The 24,828-nt window shown below is 49.4% G+C and overlaps 1 protein-coding gene across 19 annotated transcripts in view; it reads left to right on the plus strand.

Annotated features, from left to right (window-relative positions):
• The window catches only part of FoxP (forkhead box transcription factor P), a 273,351-nt gene that overhangs the window by 120,801 nt on the left and 127,722 nt on the right, over nt 1–24,828 (plus strand). For all 19 annotated transcript variants that reach the window (XR_012999999.1, XM_076373490.1, XM_076373448.1 and 16 more), the window contains one exon: nt 6,378–6,485. Coding sequence is in view for 11 of the 19 variants with exons in the window: in XM_076373448.1 (XP_076229563.1) it covers nt 6,378–6,485 (108 nt within the window). In the remaining 8 variants the exon portion in view is untranslated. The remainder of the gene's footprint in view (nt 1–6,377; nt 6,486–24,828) is intronic.

Raw genomic sequence — 24,828 nt, forward strand, 5'->3', positions numbered from 1 at the left:
CCCCGGTCGCGCTCGCACACGCTCCGGCAACGGACGCAAGGACAGGGACCCACACACGCGGCAACCACCACACACTCCGCCCCGGCAAAACTTAACAAAACAATTTGCTCCAAAGCAAACAACGGCATCCGGTTTACTTGTGAATAAACAACATATTTATTTTTAGAGGCCCCACGGCCGTAACCCGTTTGCTCGGCCCCAAGCTCCAGCCTCTCGCCTCTATTTGCCCGCCGTTACACGACTTAACGGCCGAGGATAAAAATTGACGGTGCCACAAATACCGTCCTGTGTTTTAAAATTCCTTAGCTCCGTCTCTTTCTCCGTTCCGTTCGTTCTCTCTGTCGCTCGCGCGCGACCAGGGACTGTGTCACTGGGATCTTTCTGCTACACTTTTTCCGTTGCAGATGATGATTTTCCAGTCGCGAGTAATTTTCGTTGAATTAATACATTCATATTCTACGAGGTATTTCGGGAGGTTGCTTGATATTCGATGGAACGCTTCGTTCGATTGTCAATTTCCGATGACTCCGAAAGTCGTCTGGTAACACAAGTTATTAGCGGCCGAAGGATTTTGGAGCGAAGTGCCGTGTGTCGGAGATTATATTGTAAATATTAGGATAAAGCGGGAATTTCGGAACGAATGATGTTTGTATCTAGTAAACCCGGGTTTAAGTGTTCACCGAAAATTTGACTCGTTCCTGTAATTGATGGGGATAAACAGGATTAATCCGAGCGTCTGCTAACAATCAGACCGGACAGGACGAAGATCGATTCGGCCGAGAGGGCCGAGATTGAATTTACGTTTTCACGTGTTTGTTACGTCTCCCCGGTTTTACAGGCTGGTGTTCTTCTTTCTTGACACTCCGCTGGCTGTTTGATGTTGCAATTAAAGTGAAAAGAGGAAACGTGCTCGCCTCGCGGGTGTTAAGTGGTTAAGCCACGCTCGCGAGAGGCAGAATTCTAACTCGATTGGTTTGGTTAAACAGTCGTTTTTGGCCAGGTTTTCGAGTCCTCTTCCACAAATATTGAACTAAAACCTGTTCGCCGCCGTTCCGTGAAGCCTAAGCGGCCGGTGCCCACCAGCGGGGAAAGTATGGAATAATTGGTAGTCTGGAGATTAGCAAGGGACAAAGGACTGATGTAATACCAAATGAAAGGGTAAGATCAATTGGAACGTTGTTTTACTCCGGGCAGACCTACTTTCTAAAGTATGAAGTCAACATTAACCGCGACACTGACTGCATCACTCGAACGGGTCGTTTGCGAGCACCAATCAGAGTAAATACGAACGCCTGTTCCCCCAAGGCCTAGTCGTTACAACCTCCGACACGCGGGACACGTATTTCCAAAAAAAGAAAGAACGTTCCGCCTTATTAATCCCATTCTTTTATTCATCAACCAGTTTATACTTTCGCTATATCATTGAAACGATCCAAAGAACATAATAATTATCTCCTTAATCCTTCCTCTATACCCGAATCGTTTCCACAGAAAAATACTCCAAGTTTAAAAAGATCCTCCTTTTCATCATCATAAAATTCCTTTTCCGCTAATTAATAACTTCCATATCTTCCAACCCTTTCTCCAGGTTCAAACACGCTCACCTTTAAACTTCCTGTTCTTATTAAATACCTTCAAAATTACGAGTGGCCAATTTCTTAAACAGAACGAATGTTCCTATCGTTAAGTTTCAAATTTTCCAACGAAACCTGTTTCGTTTAACCCTTTGCACTCGAGAATATTCTCAACAAGTATTCATTATTTTCCGATGAAATATCAATGATATGTTTTACAACTAACACAAAGGAATACCTTGTATAAATCAAGTGACAGAACTAGTTTATTTCGATGTTCCGTGTGTCGATACATTATATAAAATTTCATATTGAATTCTAAATTTGATCATTTTCTTCGGTCAAATCAAATGGCGATTGAAAGGCGCCGCTCGAGTGCAAAGGGTTAATCCTGCACGCTACGAGTGGATAATGCTTCTAATGTAATCGTAAACATTGTTGTCTTCCGATACGTTCGAAGAGAAATTAAGAATCCCGCCGAGGAGAATGTGAGTCGTTTGTTCCTGTTCGAGGGTTAGAATTAACGGCGTTGCGCGGCCGGATTAAAGGAGTTCTAACCGCGACCTAATTCCAAGATAAGATAAGTCGTTAAGTGCACGGTGTGGCAGCCCCTCGCGATACTACCCGGTGTTTTATTGCCGAGGCCCACCCCCGTGCCGGCTCTCCTTCGGGGCTCGGCGAGATTTATTGTAAAATTCGATAGATATTGCCAATTACAACCCCCGCGGCGCTCCTCCGCCGCCCCCCGCGCCACCGTCAGGGACAGGAGCCACCTTTCCGGCCGCCTGGAGAATTTTAAATGCGTTTTATGTACAGAGACGACACGGCGCGTTGCATAAATCCGTCTCCCCCGCAAAAATATGATTACAATCGCTGTACTCTTGTCTCACCCCCGACGCCCCATCCCTGGCCGACACCGATAAAACGCTTCCTCTCCGTCGCGAGACGCTCGGCGACGGACTCGACATAATCTTCGTCGATCATCGTTTTTATTGTCGCCTTGTATACTAATTTTATACCCTTTTTACGCCTCCGAAGGGTTGCTCCTCTTCTCGCCCCACCTCCTCGACCGATAAGCGACACCGAATAACCGGGGACAGAATGAATTTTCCTGTTCAACGATCGTTTAAGGAGATCCCATGATTGTTTTTGAAATCCGAATACACCATTGATCTCGAGACGGTTTATTTGGTTGCTTGGGAATGTCGATCGGCGAACAGGTGGCTGTAAATGGTAGCCGTGCATCATTTATTGGGAGCTTGTTTTAAAGCCCGAATAAATTAGTTCGATACCTTTCCGCAGGAATTTTCGCGACTAACCGGTACAGCGATTTAAACTCGATCATTTACATTCGATTGAATAATTCAAACGCGAGACACTACTCGCTGTCTTCTTTTGTCATCTGTCATCGTAACTAAGTCGGGGCGACGGTTGGGCCGCGGATTCGACGGATTTATCGCGCGCACGCGAGAACCCGAAAACAATACGGTGTAACCCGAATGAAATTCACACAAAATATTTGTACACCTTCCGTAGCATTTAAATTGTAAAAATATTCACCGCGCCGGTAAATATAACAGAGAGGCACAGTAACAACATGTTGACGTCTGTTAGAAAACACGGGCCGAGGAGATGAAAGTGCAAGCGCACTCGGTGCGCCTCGTTCCTCGGCGCGCGGTGCCAACGAAATTCTTATCGCGGCGCATTCGATGGTAATTACTTTCGCGTGTATTGAAAACAGGTATATGGGACGCGGAAAGTAAACGCTGGAGACGTCGTCGACGACGACGACGACATTGACGACTGGTTACAGACATTTGTTTATTTCCAAGCTGGATGCATCGGCTGTGCACCGTGCACTAGAATTCTCTCGCACAACATTATAAGTGTGTGTTTGTCCTCTGCACGTTATATGTGTGTGTGTGTGTGTGTGTTTGTGTATGTGTTTGTCACAGAACGACGACGCGGTCGGTGCGTTGCGTGTTTTGTTTGCGCGTTTCTTTTGTCGCGTGTATGTCCAGCTGCGCGTCGAGACCGCGGCTGGCTCATGCAAATGAACCGCACAATGTACCTCAATAGCATCCGCGTATTTATATATGCTATCCGGTTCATTATTTTCCGCCGCCACTGTTTATTTCTACCTTACACCGCTCCGCGAGCGGAACACCCGTTTTTCGCGAAGGGACAAAGCGCTGACCGGCCGAGGCGCTGTCTCGCTGATCGCCCGTGACGCACGCCCGGTCATTGATATTTCATGTGAATTAATTATCGAACGGGGTCTTTGTATCAACACGTTCAACGCCGAACTACCTCGTATGAAAACTTCGCGATAATAACATTTCATTGGCCGTCTCTTCTTTTAATCGAGATATTTAACACTAGAACTACCGAGGATTTAATACGACTCATATGTAATCCTTATAAAAATTCTAACAATATTTTCAGTTTCTTCAGATATTCATTATAGTATTCAAGTCGAAACTATTTGTTTTCAAGATCGTTTCGTATATTCAATGATTTTAAGGTATCAATAATTGTGAAACAAAATAATCGAAACCATTTTGACTGGTACTTCTAGTGTTAATTGAAAGTTTACTTCTTGAAAGGAGTGCAAAGTATTCGAAGAAATTGTACGTAAATGTATAGATAACATTCAAAGTATTGGTATTCAATTTTTGGAAATATTCAGAGGTTATTCATTTTGACGTGTGAAGTATTAAGCTTTCAGTGAGATCGATATTAGAGAATGTTTCTTGAGAGTCTACATCGATTTCATGAGAAAATAACTGCTTACCTGAAACATGCAGGAGTATTCGTTGAGTCGATGATTAAATCTCTGGGTCCCACGATCTTATGCAGGAATCCGTGATTCATACATCGGTCGGTCGGATCTCGATCTATTCTTTCGTTCTGATTATATTACAGCGAATCGCATTCCTATTAGCCGATTAATGGATCCGTCTAATTCTGGTTGCGTTGGTCGTGGCTCTCTCTAATTATAACCCGAATTTGGTCACGCTTCAAATCACCCTTTTCCCTTTCCTTCGTTGCCTTCGCCGGCCTATGTTTCACCCACGCAGAAACCCACGAAGCTGGAGCAAGTTCGGGCCGCGTCTTCGACGGTTTGCGCAATAGGTCGAGGATAGAAGTTTCGGCTAATTATACCGGCGGCGAAGCGATTTGATTAAATCGGCACAGCTGCATTATTCGGCGCAGCCAAATTCTGCTCTTCGACAGTTTGCTCTTGATATTTCTATATTTGTATTTCGCTCTGACCCGCGTTGCCAGTTGATCTATACAGATCTTGAGAAAAATCCACTGAAAATTCAAACTGATAATATTTAACCCTTCGCGGACTGACAATCCGGCGAGATTTTCGTATTTGGAAGAAAGTTGTAGACAAATGATTTAGTTACTCGAACAAGAGATCATCACGAAGTTTCCTTTTTTTATATTAATTAAGCATATATAATTCAGCTTTATCTGCTGAAGCTGTATATTTCAAAGAATCGTCCGCAAAGGGTTAATATCACTTCCAAATAATCCTTCAGAATAGAAACCAGAAAAAATATTGAATATCTATAGAAAATAGATACGATTATATTACGCATAATTGTATTTAATTCTAATAGTATAACAATTACAATCTTCAACCAAGAATTCCGATACGTTCACCGAAACGATTACTCAAAATCCAAGACGACCAATGCGAGAGTATCGAGTGCATCGAGAGGACGACGGGTACCGTGCAAACGAATATTAATATAATCGCGGCAACCAAAAATCCACGGGCGAGGTAAAGAATGATATAATAGCCGGGCCCGTAAGGGATGCGTCTGCGACCGAGAGGGCGAGAAGTCGCTCGAAGACGAAGTGTTCTCATTATACCGGGTGATTTATGCGCGTGCCACCTTGCCGTTGGGTGGTTCTAGGTTAGAAATAAAGTTAAAAGAAAAATAAGGCTTACGGGGTGCAAAGTCGTGAAAGAAGCGCGGGGGAGGGGGCGAGGGACATGGCTCGCTTGAATATATTACAAAAATAAGTCCGTTGCCGCGCGAACGAACGCCGAAAAAACTTTTAAACCGCGGAGATCGATGACTGTTTTCCTCGGACCGGGGAAATAACCGGAGGAATAAACATTTTCTAGAGAGGTCCTGTGTGACGTGTTAACGGATCATTAAGCGTATTACGCTTTAACCCTTTGAACTCTACATGCTCCAATATTGCAGCAGTTATAATATTCAATATTTTAATGAATCTTGAAGAAACTACCCTAAAATTCTTCGATTTTCCATACATCCAAATTTTGTATATCATCAATACACGAAACATTTACATAAAATAGCTTTGTTTCTTAATTTACGTATGTTTCCTCATTATTTCGTTTCATATAGTGTCGTCCATGTGTTATTGAAAAGTGTTGAATACTTCTTGTGAAAAGAAGTGCAAAGGGTTAAGAGTGTACGATCTGCGAATAACTTCAATAACGTCCTCTCACACCTAAAAAGAAAACAACCCCTTAACACTAGAACTACCGTACCAGTAAAAATGACTGGTTTCGATTTTCTTGTTTAGCAATTATTGATTCGAAGCATTGAATATTCGAAATGATTTTGAAAATAAATAGTGTCATTCGAGTACTATAATGGATGCCTGAAGAAACTGAAAATAATCTATTGTTACAATTGTCATGGAAATCGCGTATTAATCGTATTAAATGCTCGCTAGTTCTAGCGTTAAGAACAGAAACAAACATCCCCCGAGCCACACCTTAACCATACTAACAGTGACTTATCGTTGCAGGGACACATCGGTGAGAACCCGTTCGACAACGGTTCCTGGGAAAAGGAGCAGTTTCAACCCTCCGCGGTTCCTTGGCAGCTGAACCCGCGCGGCCACGCTCGTCCCAGTGTAAGTACACCACACGTACACACCAGCATGCGTCCGCGTTTAGTCCATTCTCTGTCCGAACGTGCAAAAAATAAATGAGAAAAGAGAGAAAAGAAAGTCCGAAGGGAGGAAGCGGAATTGTAAAGGAACGCGCGAGGTAAAGCGAGGTAAAGCGAGCCCGCGCACGCGCACGCTCCCCGTATACAGAGAGAGGCGCACATACACACAATTTCACTCGAGGAGCGTCGAGGAGAAAGAGGGAATATAACGCGCAGTCAGAGTCCTGTCGGACACAAGGGCTCGGTGTCTGAAATTTGTAATTCCGGCTGGATAAGAATACTATCCCTCGGCACGGAGGGTGAGTAACGACCGCGGAAAAAGAAATCCGGCCACTCATTGTGTCCGCAGGTAGCAAAAATGCTGGGGGCATCGCTTCCTCCGAGCATTTTCTCTCAGGAGTCGACACCGGGCACCGGTGTGTCGTTCCTCGGCCACCCCCGTTTGCCTCGCCTCGCCCCCCACGCCTCCCAGCTAACCCCTCTTCCTCCTTCCTTTCCCGCCCGCGACTCGTCCTGTCACCCGGTATTTATAATACGCTTTGTTTTCCCTCGGCTATTTGTCTTGGGCTCTCGGTTCCTTCGCTAACGTTATTATCTCGCGTTTTATTTTTATTTAATTCCAACCCCCTCTGTTTCTCCGGCGACCACTCGGCCCGGCGCCGCCGTTACTTATCCGCCCGGACCCTTAACGAGCGAAACGTGTCCTCCGGTTTAAGGAAAACTTTGCGCCGGGGACAAGTACCTTTTTTTCGATCCTCCCTTCGGTGTCCCGCGATTAATAAACGGCCGGGAATTAACCGTGACGGTCTGATCTACCCGCGGGAATTATTTTCCATTCGCGGACCTTCGTGTGTGACGTCATTTGAATAGCTTTGATCATTTGTTTAGGAATCAACGAAAGTTCCATTGATCTACTTTGAAATAATATTATTAACCCTTTGCACTCGGAAGCTTTCCACTAGAAACATTCGACACTTTCCTATGAGACGTAGATGACATTTGAAACGAACTAATGAGAAAACATACGTAAATTAAACAAAGCTAGTTTATAGAAATATTTCACATACCGATGCATTATACGCAACTCAACCCCTTTGCCTATGATTTCTTTGTCAACTCTGATCGATACGGCCACTTTGTCATTAATAATTTATTAGAAACACAGAAAAGTTCTAGGCATATGTTACGCCTATATTTCCTTTTAAGTATAATAGTTGATTACAGAGGGATAATATTTATTTTGAATTCGAATGAACTGAGTAATACATATATTTGTTGAATCGTATTGAAAACCTTCACCACGAGTCTCACTCGTAATTGTAGGACAAGGGGTTAATATTATATATAACACTTTGTAATTTTGTTAGATCGAATCAAATGGTGAGAGTCACCTCTCGAGTGAAAAGGGTTAAAGATTGTAGCAATTAGTAATATAACTATCGAACGATAAGCAACCAGGTATTGCGATACCTCTAAACTACTGGAATAATAATACTTTGCGTAAACGTCAACGTCGAGTATTAGTGAAAAAATCCCATCATCCTTGAAACTGCCGCAAGAGAGATCCGTAGAGCAATCATTTATCAAAGGGCTCCTCGCGGAGCACGCGAAGCAACGATCACTCGCGCGTTTACGTGAAAGAGCGCGGATCGCGGTTCGAATGGCTTTATTTATTCCCCGGTGCGCGATACGCTCGTTGGCCAATCAGATATAACGCGTATATCGTTGGTGAAAAGAACGCGCACTTCCAGGCGGGCAACGAGGGCCCCCGTGACGTAAGCGGTTGTATTGCGGCGCAAAGTAATGCGCGTGCTGGTACGGTTAAATAAACGGGGAATGACGTGCAATCTAAATTACACGCGATAGGAAACAACGGGGCGAGCGGCGTTACACGCAATTTCCAAGACGTTTAACGTAACAACGTCGGCGTATTTTACCGGCGCGAGTTTACGCGACGATCCGCGGCAACATCCGCGTTCGAGCGCGCCGCCCCGTCCCAGGCGGAATCGATTCGCGATTTTCTTTTATCAAGCTGCGGCCGTATCGTTCGTCGCCTTATTACGATACAATGTCTTCATTCACGTCGGGCCGCTTCATGAACGGAACGGATACACGCCCGCGGACTGTAAGAGGAGAGCCCGTCCAAGAGCGGAATCGCCGTTGGCGGGGAGGGAGGGGAAAAAATAAATAACGTTTATCTTGGCTTTTACGTGCGATAGGGAAGCAAAGTAGATGCCGCCCACGCACGTAGCCCGACTCTAGGAAAAAAGCATTCGTGCCACTTCGCACGTATGTACGCGTGTATCGGGCCTGTTTATTGAAATCGCCTCGTCTCGGCGTGTCAGTGCGCGGCCGAGCGAGAAACACCACGCGTGTCGTTGCACGCAACTCGCGACGCGACGGCCGGCCCGTGCTTCACGCTTCCAGTCAGCTCCCCGCCCGCGCCGATCGACGATACGAGACAATTTATTCCGTTGTTCGAGCCACGATGCGATTCACCGCGCGATCTTCCGGGAATCGAGCCGCGCGAATGATTTACGCGAGGTCGCCGGTGGAATTTTGGGAATTCCTCGCGGAGGGATAGGGTGAAGTGTTGGAATCAAGAAGCGGGGAAGCGAAGACGATGCTGTAATCGTAGTACTCGATGTTTGCGCGGCCGTTGTACCGGAATATGCGGAATTCCTTCGAGCGACGCGTATATAGAGCACCGCATTAGTTGATTTAACGTTTCGTTTTATTTCGGAGGTTGTAAAATGTGGAATGCAGAATGAATTGACGTTTAAACCGGAGATTTCCAGCTCGAGTTTCTAAACTCCGAGTTCCCAACTCCAATAACTCCGAGCGTACGCGAAACATCTATTACGATACACGTTTAAATAATAATTAATATTCCACCCAGAAAGATAAAAGCCTTTTATCAGGCTTCCCCCGTTAAAGCGAGTTGAGAGTCGCTGTCACGAAAGGTTTCATTTCCCTAAATTAAAGACTAAATGGCAGCAACGTGACCCACTGACGAAGCATGAAAACCCCGATAGCATCGCGCGCGACCGCGGCCTGCCGTCGTGTCGAATGTTTTATTTACAATAAAAAAATATATAAAGGAAACAACGGTGAGAGTTCCCGGCGACAAATCGTCAAACTGCAAGGGACACGGGTTGCGCGCAAGAAATTATGCATGCAACGAGATACGCCTATTCGCGGCTTTCTAAGAAGCTGACAAACGCGCACGTGTTGCATCGACCGATTCCACAATATGCAGGCTTGCGTTGCATTGGCACATACGAAAAAGGCGAACCGCTATAGGTGCACGATCGAAGGGAGCGAGAGAGAGAGAGAGAGAGAGAGTGAGTGAGTGAGCAGCGAGAGGGAACGAGAGGCGCACGCGGTTCTACGCGGTCGGTATATGAGATCATCGAGCGTGCTCGGTGGAAACACTGACGTCAACGGTTTCGGCTAGTCTCGTTGCCTCGCGGAATGATCCCCGGCCGATACGATGATATCAGGAAGACTAATGCCGATCGTGCACGTGCAAATATTACTTGATCCTGTTTCATTAAACATCGCCCACCGGAGGAATAAACTAGCCCCGCCGTGGCGGCTCCACGCCTCGCGAAATAATTAAAACCGCGGAGATTTATCGCGGCGGATCAGTCGACGCGATTAGGCCGAGTAAATCTCGAGTCGATATAAAGTCGTCGAGGTGCTGCCCGGCAAGCACAGGGTGTCTGAGAAATAAGAAACCCCAGGATTAACGCATTCGCGTGTTTCTTTCGATTTCCGCGTCTGAGAAGCGAGTTAAATATATCGGTTGCAACCTGTTGCGAATCTGGTGGAAAAGAACTTTTGACAAGCGTAGCTAGCCTTGATTTTATTCGAAATTGAAGGTAAATAAAGATGTAATATGTAGATATGAGATTCATCTGTTTATATCAATTTCAGATGATACATTCACGTTGTATAATATTTTGATAGGGAGACGATGTAATTTTTGAAGTTTCGAAATATTCTGTATTAAAAGGGCAATACTGCGTCGGTACGTTTAACTATAAAAATTCTGGATGAACTCTCGGCGCGCCTGACAGAATTGAGAGTAATCATTTCTAAAGTAAATCCCACCCTCGATTTTTCAGGCGGCCCGTGTTTCGAGGGCGTAGAGCGGTATCGGTGAAATTTAAAAAGGGGCGAAACGTCACGATTCTCGTGCCGGTAATCCGAGCCTCGCGCCAATATGAATCGCGGGAAAAATCAGAACTGGTTCGGATGACGGGGAGGGTGGGTGGCAGAAGCGGATCTTAGTCCCTCCAGCAACCCCTGGGTTTTAAGATATGCAGGGCGCAACGCACGGTTTCCTAGCGAGACTATTTTAATACGAATGAGGGTGGGAGGATCAGGGCGGCGCGATGGTACGGCCAGAGACTCGCTGAAGATCTACTTCTTGATTACAGAACTTTTTACCTAATTACATAACATTGTTACCATTTACAAAGTCGCGGCGGGTGCACGGCGTCTGACTACTAATTAGAATTCCCGATTAGCGCGCCCCGCCGAGATCGCGTTCCGTTCCGATAAATTCCCGCGGGCGGTCCCCCTACCATCGTCGTCGTTCCAAAGGAAAAATATTTCGTCTCGGCTTGGTTCCAAATTCTTCGGTGCTTCCGAGAATTTCGCGCGATCGTCGTTGCCGTTGTCTGGAAAACACTTTGCGATCCGCGGTCCATATTTCTCGTTCGTTACAGCTTATTTTTCTGTCGCATATTATTAACTTATTCTATTATTAGTACAGATAAGAATATTTATTGAAATTCTTTCCGAACAAAGAATATCTCTTACTTACCAAGACTACAACCGAAACACCGACAAAACAAATTTCAGAACGATACCTATTTAAAGCAGAGACAACGAGTATAACTTGACACGTAACTCGCGAGATACGAAAATTATCCTCATCCAAAATTCCTGTACCTCGAAACTAAAACCAACCGAATCCATAGCGATTCGAGGAAAACTTCTCGAGATATCTTGTCGCGTAATTAAGTTAAATCGTGGAACAACAGGCGCTTCGAAGCGCCGGGAGTTTATCAGGACTCGCGGTCCTTATCGGAAAGATGTAAAGTCGCCGGGATAGTCATGCGCAGGGGACGAGTTCTCGACGATGCAGACATTAAGACGTCTGGTCCTCGACCTCCGGTTCTCCGCCCCGTCCCTCTTCGCAGCCCCTTCGCCACCGAAACCTCTCCCTCTGAGGTGAACGCGGCTCCTTTAGACGACGGTGGTTTACCCCGTCTTCATTGTCCTCTAATTCTCATCTGATCCTCACATTACGTAATTTTCTCTTTATTATTTTATAATTCCCGACTCCGTAACCCCTCCGCCCTCCCCGTTCCTCTCTCTCGTATTCATCCGACCGGTCCGCACGAACTCACCCCACGCCGCGCATACTAATGCATTCTCGCATTTATTAATTATTCCTCGCTAGTTACCCGTGGCTTCTCGCCCCCGACGTTGCTCTTCGCGAGCGGCCGCAATGATAGATTAAAGCTCCTAGATTCGCCGGCGGACAATGTAGCTCACGTACCCGCTTATCATCCGCGAATTTTTCATCCCCTTACCTATTGTATATTTCATTATCCGCACGCTCGAAGTGTCGTTCCTTCTTACCGAGGAAATTCCTCGTTCTTCGTCCCGACCGGTTACAACGAGCATTTCCAACCTTCGAGTTCCAACCACCGAATTCGAAGCGAATGCTCGGAAACTATTCGAGTAACTAACCGTAGAATCTTTTTCTTGCTCGCCCCCGTCACTCGATAGACGGCCACCAGCGATTTCCCCTTTTTCTTTCCGCGCTTCTCCTTTTTCCGCAGCCAAACACCGTCAGGAATTTAATTCCGTTTTAGCGTCCGGGGCGATTCCTTTTCAGTCGCGAATGTTTAATTGGCTCCGCCGCCCCGTACAGGCGGCCTAGGCGGCTACATTAATTGCAACGGATTGTTGGGGGTCGGACGGCCAGGTGGGTTGTCTAACCGGTGGACCCAGGTGAGGGATGGGTCCGAGTCCGCTGGAAAAGACGGCTCGCATTGAATGCTAAACAAAAGCTAATTTATATCCGGAGGTCGGTACGCAGCCGGAGATCGGGAGATGAATGGCTGTACTTCTTGCATACCAAGTAGCCCGTAGCTCCTCGACGGGGTTAAAGATCCTCGGGGGTTGCTCCACGCGGGGGTGGTTGTATCCGCAAATCTCCCATTCACCGTGAAACAGTGGACTACATTTCGGGGGCTCGTCAAAAATTGCCTCGTCGTCACCTAATCCCGCCCACCCGGCGAGCACATTGAAAACTCACCCCCTTCGGAAGCCGGCGCGTTCTACGGGCGAAGCAATAAAACGATCCCTGGCACGCCGGTGGCGGCGGAATTAAAAATTCTGAATGAACAGCGGTTAGAAGGCGGCGCGCGGAATATTCCCTTTAGGGTTGCCGCCCTTAAAATTCGACCGAGAACCGGCCGCTCGATAATCGTACATCCCCTTGAAGAACGCCGGCGTCTCCGCGCGCGCGTTAGTTACCCCTTTTCGATAATGAACGAACCCCGGAAAATCGGCGGATGCAGGGACGCGGACGGAAAGTTGAGGCGCGCGCAACTCTGAAATTCCATTTCCGAACGAGCAAAATTTCATTTTCTTCCTCTTTTTTCCTGTTCTTCTCTTTCCTTCCTCCTTTTTTTTCTACATCTACCTCCTCCCTCCGTCTCTCTCTTTTTCTCGTTTTTCCTCCGAGTCGCCATGGAAAAAGCCCCGCCGTTGGAAACGAGCGTTTCATTCGCTTCTTTCTGCCCCAGAAACATCTTCGGCATCGACCGGCCCGGAATCCGTGTAACAGAAAAAAAACCGTGTCCCCCCCCCCCCCCCCCAGACCGACCGGTCGGGGAGAAAAAATATTCGATTTCCCAAAGCACGCGACGCGACGTCCCAAATGTAATCGAAGGAAAGTTGAACGACGTCGCGGACCGCGGTAAATTTCGAAATGAGATTTGTTGGGAGTCCGGCTCTTTTCCTTTCTATCCAGCTGTTTTTTCGATTTTTCAGTCGTCCCCGCTTCCCATGGAAATTCTATTCCCCCGGCTTCCCCCCCGAGCCGTCCGGGCGTATCATGAAATTTTAATCTTGTTGAAAAAGTTTTCGTTCTTCGATCCTCCTCCCCGCGGGGCGGCGCGGAGCGGGCTCCGAGCGCGAGCGGAAGCCTGTTGATTCCGACGCGAGCGGATCCCACGCGGAGAGGAACATCGTCTAGCCGGCGTTGAGCTTTCTCGATACACAAGGCAACATAGCAACACAACACGGTAAAGCACAACAAGTGGGGGGGATGCTGAGGGTGGAAAGCTCGATGGATATACAGCCAGCCGGAGCGGAGAGGCGCGCGTCGCCAGCCGCCACGTGCTTTTCACCCCTCCTCATCCGCCTCTCCTCCCTTTCGTCGTCTGTCTTCCTCTCTTTCGCTCGCTCTAAACAACCCCTCTACCCACTGATCGGCCGACCGTGTACACCCCTGTCATCCCCCACGCGTGGGAAACGCAGCCTCTCGCGCGAAACACCACGTGGCTACTCTCGCGTCCGGCAATTACATCTTGACCACCCTCAATTCCACCGAATTTCTTCGTCGGTTCCTTTTTTCTTGCCTTTCATTTATCTCCCAGAGAAATTCTGTTGGATTTATATTCTGTAATAATTGTGAAAGTTTCGGAATTTAATGTTTGTGATGTGAAAGCTTCTTGACGAGTTGGGTTGATATTTAGTAGACTTCGATGGGATGTGAATTATAGATTGATAATAAAATTAAAGTTGACAGGGGACGTAGCATGGTTTGATAAGGTAATAATTGAGAAGTATTCGAGATCGAACCGAAAGGGGTAATTTTCCAAATCTATTCACTCGGAGCGAATCTTCTTTTTTGTCGTACAAGAATTTCAGAAGGGCTCCTATAAATTCCGTCGAAAACTAAAGTAACGAAATTGCTGGGGTAGCAGGGAAAACCATCCTCCCGCAATAACAGATTTACTTCCGCCTGTTTCTAACGAGAATGGCGGTAACCCAGGGCAAGTTCAGTGGAGTTAGATCTCTAACAATGGAGCCGAGACCAGCAACCTTGTAAATAGATGTCTGGAGCGTGCCAGCGTTGCTCCCATATCGCTATACGCTGCAAGAAATGGTACAACGTCGGAAGTTCCGGGGCGAGATAATACGACGCCGGCTGATTATACGCCCTACATCGCGGGCCTTCTTACATGCTCACGTATGCAAGCCGGTAATTAGTGTCTTAATGAAGTCGGTGTGTGCCGGGTGCTTTAACGGCGGGGTGGGTGGGAGGGGGCCGGGACTCCGTAAATAATTGCCAACATGCGCGATCTCACGGTCGAGGAACGCCGCGTTCGCGATTTCGATCGCGAGAATGCCGCGGGTCGCGAACTTTTTAAGCGGCGCGCTCGCGTGATGCGACCACCGTCAGACTTATCGTGTATCATGAGTTTAATAATCAGCCGGTGCTCCTTGAGTTTCGCTCTCGAGCCACCCAAAGCGCGAGTGAAACCAATGTTCGCAAGGTAATTACCGGTTGTAGTAGATTAAACCGTGCTTCTTCGATTCTCAACGACGCGGCACGCTCGAAATCGAGCTTCTAACCGAAACAAACACATTCCCGGCATACCTCGAATCGATTCGAGCCCTTCTGCGCGTTCTCCTAAGCAATCCGACGTCCCGTTACAGTGAAATTTGCATCGTGGCTCTTCCGTCGTGGAAAAACCGCTCACGGGACCGTTTCCACCTATCCTCGTCCCACCGTCGGCGACCCGGCACTTTACGACATGTATTATTCCGTGGGGGTTGTAAAAGAAACATAGTTTTGATTTTACGTCCTGCCGGTGATTTTTGCTCGACCGTGCGCTCGTTACCGATGCCAGACTCCGGGATAAGGGACGTCCAGAGATCGTGTCAGAGCCCGCAAACGTGACCTCCCCGGTTTCCCGACGTACTCCCTTTCCGTCCTGCCCTGTTCACCATTCCTTCGTATACATACATGACTTCTTTAACGTCTCCGACGAGCTTCGACCTACCCTTCGCCGTCTCTCGTTAACCCCAACCCCGTTTTACAAGGAGACGTTTCTTATTCCGCGTTCCACGTCGTGCTACGCGACTGGGAATTGATATCCGAGGTAAATTTAACGTACTTGTTTCGAGCGGATGTTTTTCGTCGACCCATCGTTGTCTCGGTTTCGTATTTTATAATAAACTCACCGACGAGAAGCTATACATTACCAGTGCCTACACGTACTCCGAATATTGGATATCGTTTCCAGAATAGTGCTCGCAATCGTGTTCATTAAATTAACCCAGAAGTTGTCGCATAATTGGTTAAACCGGGGTATTCTTTATTCCGAGTGAAACATACGGAATTCAGAGTCGATATCTTGCGAGAGCGACAGGGTTAAATTCGATGCTCGTTAAAATTTCATCCCTTATCGAATCGACCATCGAAACCTCGCCAAAAATCCGGCACATTCAACCTGGAAACCGATACGGAACCGTTCCTCAGCGTCGTCGGAGAGCTCTCCTCGAGATTCACAATACGCGCGAGCAGGAGGAAGCGCAGAACAGTCACCGCGACGATTCAGCGCGCGTCGAGTCCCCGGCGGAGCCGAATCGCAGGAATCAAATGACCCAAAGTAATTCCGACTACATCTCCAGACATTACTCGCCGCTGATCAATACGGCACGTCCTCTCTGTGGGCAGAGAGACGCGTACGCGGGTAACATCCCGACAGTAGCTCGCATCTCAAGGAGAGAGGAGCGAGAGGAAAAAAGAAGCCGAAGGAGCAGAAGAAAGAGAAGAGAATAGAACGTACCACGGTGAGAGGGGCGGCAGGGATAGAGGAGAAGGAGAGAAAGGGATTCCGCGAGTCTGCGGTAATCGGTCTCGCTCGCGACCGCTCTCCTCCCCGCCCCCGAATTTTTTCTCTTCCCCCGAAAAGCGCCCCGATAGCACTGGGAGAGGGACGGCTAGAGTGGAGGGGCGGGAGGGAGGAAACGAAAGATGGAAAGAGAGGTTCCGGGGGGTCACGTGGACCGCCGTGAATACCGAGTGGGCGGATGACACGGGCGGCTAGAAGAGGCGAGCATTGCGCGCGCACTTGCATGTGTGTGAGCCGTTCTCTACGACTATCGACACACACACACACACACAAACACACACACTGGTCCATGGGCATGCGTGTCCCGGCCGCGGATTTTACGTTCGCGAGCGAACACGACCGACACACGGACGGCAGGCCGCGTCGCCGCGCGCATACACGCGCATGCATCTCGGCAGGAACGATTTAAACCGGGGGAACAGTGTGTAGGAGTAGTCTCGAAGAGGAGACGCGAGGCCAGCCGGTGGTGGTGGCTGTTGGGTGGGTGTCGGGCGGTGGCGGAGTAGCATGTCGGTTCACTTCCCTGCGGAGGAGCGGAGGATAGAGCCTGGTGGTGGAGCTCCAGAAGTATAGGAATAGTGGAGAGGCGAGAGTGGCGTGGTCCGACGCCGGGAGGAGAGGGGGAGCGGGCACCAAGAGAGAATAGAGATCCGAGAGATCTCTCCTCTTAGCCCGGCGATGCAACTATCGAATGGTGTGTGCACCGGGTGGGACGGAGACGCGGCGAGTGGAGAACGGATGCACGAGCGAGACCGGGGAGCCTAGGCGCCGCCGGAGCGAAAGAGGCGGGAGAGGGATGCGGAATAGAGACGCGCCGCGGAGCGACAGAGACGCGCGGAGGGAAGAGCGAGCGAGGCGACGGGCGTGTAGGCGGACCGGAGAGAGGAATTCCACGGAGGCGTGTCTTCCCCGGCGCACCAGGTGCAAAGGTGCGCGAACGCGACGTTGCCACGCCTTTTCCACGGGGCGACCTGGCCTACAACCGCGGCCACGTCGACAGCCGCGACGACGACGACGACGACGACTACGACGACGACGACGCCGGAGACGACGGGGTCGACGTAATAACCCGGTCCTCCTCGTCTCACGACGGACCAAGAGCGACCCTTGTCGTCCTCTGCGCCTGGCTGGGACATCCCCCTTCGCGTTGTCTTGCTTTCCTCTTCCGTTTCACCGCTCTCTCTCTCTCTCTTCCGCCTCCTCTCGGCTGCGCCACCCACCAACCCCCTACTACTCCTTTCCGCGAAGGGGTACGATGTTAACGGACGGGTCGCGTCCGAGCCAACCATCCAGAATCCAGCTTCTGGTGTCAACGTCCCGAAGTTTCCACCGGCTCCTCTCCTGAATATGCACCTTCTAGGTTTTCCGGGGGGCGGGTGGCGTGGGGGGGCTCGCCTCGGTGGGGGAAGACACGACGTTCTCGGAAGGGGGTGAGAGGAATCGCGCAGGGCACCGTTCGGAGGAGGACGCTCGGGCGCAGTGCAACGGGGATGTCCTTTCTTTCTGTCTTCCAGGACGACTCGCGGCCGGAATGCGGGATCACGGTATTCGGCGTCACGTAACGCGTCCACCTTCCGATGCACGGTAAACAGAAATGGCGCGGGACACGGACGTGATCGCGAGCACGGCCGCCCGGCCCGGGGGACCGAACCTCGATGGCTGCTGCTGCTACCTAGAGGTTACAGCGTTGCGACACGGCCATATCGGGGAATTTGTCTTCGGCGGAGGGAATCTGCGGGGGGATGTTTGCGGAGTTCGAAGCGATTTTTGTCTCCTCGCGGTGAAGAGTTCCGCGGTGTAGAATTCGTAGAATTTCCCTGGGAATGTCGAGCTGGCGAGCTTCTTTCGCTGGAATTTTCGGGATGGCTCTTCTTGACGGTGCTTGACGCACGGGTTCGCTCTTGAATGTATTTCCGACCGTTGTCTTATGATTTGTTTGTTCAAGCTGGACTGCTTTGGTTTTGTAACCATGCGGAGGCATGGTGGTAACGTAATTTTAAGCAACTATAGTAATGCTTCGTTGGATAGGATTATTCGTATTAATTAAATCGGATACGAGCTGTTTCCCTGCATATTATGTATTAGTGGTTTAAGAAGTTCTCAAGCCTCGTATGCGCGTCAATTAGATTCATGCAGTTCGGTTCGTCAGGACGGAAGTAAAGCATGGAAACGGCCCAGACGCGTGTAACTCGGACGTCTGGACCTAGATATAAAATAAATCGTTCCCCAGGAAACGTATCGCAGTTACGATCCATTCGTATTAAGGGATGGAGTACGTGGGAACCGCGCTCGATAAACGTATTCGAAATACTCGATCTTACCAAACAGATCCGGCGCAATACCCGCAACGCGTGCAGTGTTAATACTTGTATCTCGTTACACACAGTGCCGCCGCTATTAATTATTCGCCTCCTGCTCGCGGTACCATCTCGTAAAACGCTTTAATTACAGTTTCCTATCCACCCCGTGGAAACGTTCTTTTGTCTGACAATTGATTTAACACGCCCCCCTACGTAGCCGACAAAAAATGTATAGAAGACAAATACCGCTTTAATTTATTCTTCCCATCCACGCAGACGGTGAATCCACTGTTCTTCCGATGAACGGGAGCCGATTCCTCCATCGTGTACCCGAGGCAACGTATATTTACCAATCATCGGTAATTTCGTATTTTCCATCAATGCTCACTCTAACCTTCCAATGCCTCAAGCTATCCAAAACTACTTTTCTCCAGTATCATTTTCTCCATCTCTCCGCAACGAACAAAACGAACCTCCAATCTCCAAGCAACAACCACCAACATTTCTCTGTAACACTCTACAAGCCAATCTGCCCACCTTCGGCCACCTAACCATCAAAATCCTCCAGTAAATCAGCTCCTCGAAGCAATATCGTCAGCATCCCGACGGAACCAGCCCGTGCCGGCCGGAAGTTCGATCCGGGGTCCGACGCTACAATAAGCGATGCACCGGTCCGTATGCGACATTTCGCATCCCCGTAATCGTTCGTCCTCCACCGCGGTTATTGCGTTCCCCTGCCGTTTGGCTCGAGATCTCCTCGCCCCGTTCCTCTCGCTCTCTCCGTCGGCGTTTCCGGCGGTCGTCTCACCGCGCTCTCTATCACCGTCTCCCGCATAGTACCTTGCCACCTCGCCTCGACCCCTCTGTCCCCACCACGGCCACCTGGCCTGGTCTCTTTCTCCGGCTCTCTCTCCTCTCCGGTTCGGGCCGCGATTCCATTCCCGCGTTGTTGAACTATAACTCTCTCTAGGAAGGCAGTGGCAGCTATTACGCCGGCTCCTAAGCTATTACGGCATCTGGGAAGCTCGTTGGCGCTGCCTCGGCCAGGGAGGACGGGGCCAGGGGGAGGTAGGAAGGCACGAGGAAGTGGCAGCAAGGGTAGGAGTAACGCTGAGGTAGAGAAGGAGGGGTGGTGGGCGTCGGGTTAGGTGAGGTGATGTATTGAGATCCCATTGTATCCACGGAATCCCCTAAGATTGCCAAACGACGTCCTCTCCCGCTTCACTCTTCGCCTTCCATCTTCCGCCGCCCACATTCTCCCTGCTCACCCTTTCCTGTCTTTCTCTCTCGCTTTCTCTCTTTCCCTGTCTCGCCTCCTCTCACTCTTGCCCACCCCCATCGCGCATAATACGTCACCGGTGGAAAGGCGAGCGCCGCCGGTCTACCTTTCGTTGAGTCCCCCCGCTACTCTTTCTCTCTGTGCCCGTATATTTCTCTTTTCCACTCTCTTTTTTTGTTATTTCTCCCGTCCCCTCTATCGAGCCCCTCTCTTTCTCCTACCCTTTCTTTTTCTGTGTCTCTAGCCTCCATACCCCGACACCAGCCCTCTCTCCCTCCCCCCTCCCTCCGGTTCTCGCCCTTTTCTCGAACGTACCTATGCAGATGCGCTGGAATATTCATGCCGTCGACGGAAACGGGAAAAACAGCATCGCCGTTCTCCAATTCGACGATACCGGCCCCGGCCTCCGGCACCTTTCACGGTCCCGCAGATTCCACGCGGTTTTTCATCGCCCCTGACCACCGCCTGTGGAAACAGTGTCTTTAACCTCTGGATCTGCATTTTTTCGTGAAAATAGTGATTCGAGTCTTTGAAACATCCGTATATTTTCTAGCATTAACCGGCACCTGTTCCAGACGTAGCCTATATATGTCCCTGACTTTCAGATTTTAAACTCACGCCTTTAATTTATAGAATACCACCATTTTCCTCGTGAAAATAGTTTCTACTTTGTTTCTTGAAGGTATTTGTATGTATATGAAATTTAGATATTGTATCACACTCGAAGAGTTGTACAGAGCCTCGGAGGTTCCGCTAGCGTTCCAAAGGTTAATAATATAAGGTTGCTCGACCGCGTATCGAGAGAGTTCGCATAATATCTTCCGATATTGGGCGAGGGTTGCGACACGGGGCTGGTGTTTCTGTGCTCGCGAAGGGGGAAGGAAAGGGGAGGATTCCGCGGAAGGAGGAGGAACGGAGAGCGACAGATGCGCAGCGGGAGAAATTCAAATTTTTACGCGGACCGCCGGGCCCGGTTCAATAACAACCTTTATTATTTTAACGACCTACGCCGCCGCCGTCACCTTTGTCCCGTGACCTACGGTGCGCCGTCTACGCTGTGCTCCTCGCGATCGATGCTAATCAGCTCGCGATAATTGTTTTCGTTTTCCACTCGGTAAATGTCGGCGTTCCTCTCCTCAAAATTAGAACTCGTTGAAATTGATTGGCATCGCACCGGGCAAAAGAACTACAAAGGCGCCCGTTGTTTTCTGGCGTTACGTAGTTAATTGGCGTCTTCTTTCCGTGGCCGGCCACGGCCGGCGGATACCGGGGGGGGGGGGGGATACGTTTACAACGCGCACAGATCAATAAGACGTCACACCATGCGAAGACGGAAGCTAACATTATCTCGAGGCAGCGTGCAATTTCGTCGGGAATAACAGGTTTCTTGTCTGTTGCTCGCTGGTCGCAGTCAACGCGTGATTGCTCTGTTGCAACTCGTTTACCGTGTTGCACAATGTTTTGTTAAAAGGAATTGGAGCGATTTCCTGTAATCTTCGGACGTAGGAAGCAAAACATTTACGTGTTCCGTGTAGCGAGCAGAAGTAATGAGTTGCGTTGAAACGGTACGAATTAAATAAGCAGAATGGAAGTGTGCACGGTGTAATAAGCATCAAACCGGAATCTACGCATTGTGTAAGCAACAATCCCCGATTTAGCGCACCGCGGTAACCCTTACGGCCCACGCTAATCCGTCGTAGTCGAATTTTCGCGGTGGTGGGAACGATAGCGCCGATTTTAATTGGCGATCCGCCAATCTCCGCCTCGATACACAATCTAGTACAAATATCGGCGCGATGTCGAGGCACCGGCAGTCAACGCAAATGCAATTTGCGCATCCTAGTCCCTTCCGCGTTAGTAGAGGGCACGGGGGAGGGAGGGGAGATAGGTAGATCGATATTTGGTAAATATTTGTGGCGAGTCGAAACAACAGGGATCGAAAGGACCCCCGGCTCTGGGCGCAGGATGTTTGTTTCGCGAGCGAAATTCCATTCGGTGCGGCCGGGAAATAGCGTGTGGGAGAGTTTCGCGTCATCGGCAACGTCATGCACGAACGGCTGATGCCGGCGGCACGCGATGCATCGCGCATTCTGTTAAAAATTCTACGTCATCGACGATATTTACGGTGTACGCTGGTCCGAGACCATGTGGCTATTGATCTTCCTTCGCGAACGTCGCTGATCTTTGGTATAAACAGTACAATTTGAAATGTTCCTTTAGAATGATCGATCGATTTTCTGTATATCTAAAAATAGGAGTCACCGATCTCTAGTCAACGACAATAATTTAACACGATAATGAACCCGATTCATTAAATAGACCCGTTCAGAATTCAAATCTATCTCAATAATTCCAAACTCACCATCAAATTAGATTTCAATTCTTTCCTATTTTCTAACATCACAACTCCACCTCGTTGACAAGACTACACAATTAGCAACAGCTCGCCCCCAAACAGCGTCAACCGAAACGCGAGAGTTCTCTCCGTAAAAACAAAAAACAATCAGAACGCGGTAACGAGTACCACCGCGCATCCAGCGTAAAGAGCGATCGCCCGGAGACAATCGTCGGCGGGGAAGCGAAAGAAGTCAACGTCCCCGGCAGCTTCTGCCGATCGGGATAAATGAAAAGAACCGCGTCGAGGCGAGAAGTAGACGTGGCAAACATTCGGATCGTCTCGTCAGGCGGGACACGTCGTTTCTCCTGACGAGACTGAAAAGGGATGCAGGTAGACGTCCGCGGAATGATATTCAGAGGGATGTAAAGGACGGAAAGAGGGCGGCCGATGGGTCGTGGATGAAAACCAGAGGCGAGATCGAGAGGAGCGTGGAGGAGGGAAGTTCGCCGGATCGGTGTCCACGGTGGATAAAGTGAAAGATTCTCTCCGCCGCGGCGGAGGGTGGCAGCGGAAGACACTCGTGTGACAGGGGTTGAAGTAGAACCGCCGTCGGGATGGTCACCCTACGTGCCAAGAATTCCTCGTCGCGGGTTGAAGACGTGGACCTCCGAAAGTGTCTGGTGTCTTCGGTGTTGCCGGGCTCTCGAGGGTCGGCGGGGCAAGGGGCGCGGGCGACGGTAAGCGAGAGCAACAGTCGCTGAATAAACACAAAGTCCAGTTAAAGTCGTAATAAATGTCTCCTCCTTTCCGATGGGTTCTTCCCGTCGTTTCCTAGCGTGCGCGCCGCGCCCCTCTCGCCCCGTCCGTCCCGGCCCTTCTCTTTCGCTCTTTTCACGCCCGGCGTGCTTGCTTTCCTTTCTTTCACGGAGACAAACGGTATTGAGGGTGAAAATTGACGGCTTTATCGTGCCGCTTCCGCGAGAACTTTCCGAGGATTTGCCTCCTGCTTCTTGACGGTTTCGTATTTTCCGGTAGACATTCCGCTGCCAGCGACTCGGCCGAGGGTCCGGCCGCGATTGTCTCGGGGAAGTCTTTAAGAAAGACTGATTGGACGCAATCGTTTATTCCGTTCGTTTAGTCCTGCCGGCGGCAGGCGAGCGATCCCTTCCGACTCGCTTGCGAATATTATTTTCTCCGTATGTTTGGCGTTCATCGATTCTTCCGTGTTCCATGGAGAATGGCAGTGGGGATCGAATATCGTCGAATGTTGAGGAAAATTCAATTGTGTTTCGTGTATAATTGTGGAACGGGGATTATGCTGTCTGCACTCTATCTGATCTTATTGTCCCGATATCGCGGATCCCGCGAATCAGTTTGATTAACCGAGAATCCCTTGTCCCGATGGAAAGCGCGCGGCCGGTCGAAAGTTCGAGCGACAACGATAAAGTTGCTATGTGTACTGCGATATCCGACAACACCGAATAAACACGCGGCCGATAGATATTTATTTTTCTGCTTCGTGGCAGCTTAAACCCGGACGAGATACGCGAATAAACAATCCCGACATATGTTTCTCTTCCACTTGTTCCGCGGCTTTCCATGCCGGCGTGCTCTTCAATTACGTAACCAATGTAATGGACAGGTATCCGGCAACGGAAGCTCCACCGGAGATAACTTACGATATGAAACGATATAAAATACTATTAAACTCGTAAATTAGAATAATTCGACGAAACGCCGCGAGAAACAACACAAACCTCTCTACATATTTCCATCGCACGGTACGCACTCAACAAAGCTGAAATAACGAAGGAAGCAAAGCGACAAACACAGAAGAAAGTACACTCCAATTACACAAGAACACTAAAACAAAATACCCCGTCGAAGCCTCGAGTTCTCGAGGCAGCGACGATCCGCTGCCGGAAGATTCCGCGTATCAGTCGCACGGGAAAAATGGCGTGTTCCGCCGCGTTGCCTAGAAGAAATTACAAACGAGACCCGGTAACTCGAGGCAGCCGGTATTATATTACACCTGCACGAATCGGCATCACTGACAGCTGACTCGATAATCCGTTGCGTAGTGTTTAACACGTACTCTACGTATGTATACACGGGTACAAATAAAATATCAGCGAGTACCGCGAACGGATCGGAATCGATGGTGGATACCCGATAGAACGGCAAAACGATCTCGTCACGTCCATCGCGGCGTAAACATTCCGGCAACAAAAGCGAAGTTAGCGGCGAGCCACGCCTGGGAGAAGACGAGGCCATCATCGGCCGCGGGAGGAGAAGCAAAAAGTAAAGACAATCGTGCGCAATTGGCACATGAAATTTAAAGAAGCAAGGCCGCGGACGGCCGGGGGTGGGGAAGGGCCGCGGCTCGCTCACTCAATATACCCACGGTGTTCGAGCCCTTATTCTTTTCTCTT

This window comes from Nomia melanderi, chromosome 1 (assembly GCF_051020985.1).
Source record: "Nomia melanderi isolate GNS246 chromosome 1, iyNomMela1, whole genome shotgun sequence".
Classification (NCBI taxonomy): Eukaryota; Metazoa; Arthropoda; class Insecta; order Hymenoptera; family Halictidae; genus Nomia; species Nomia melanderi.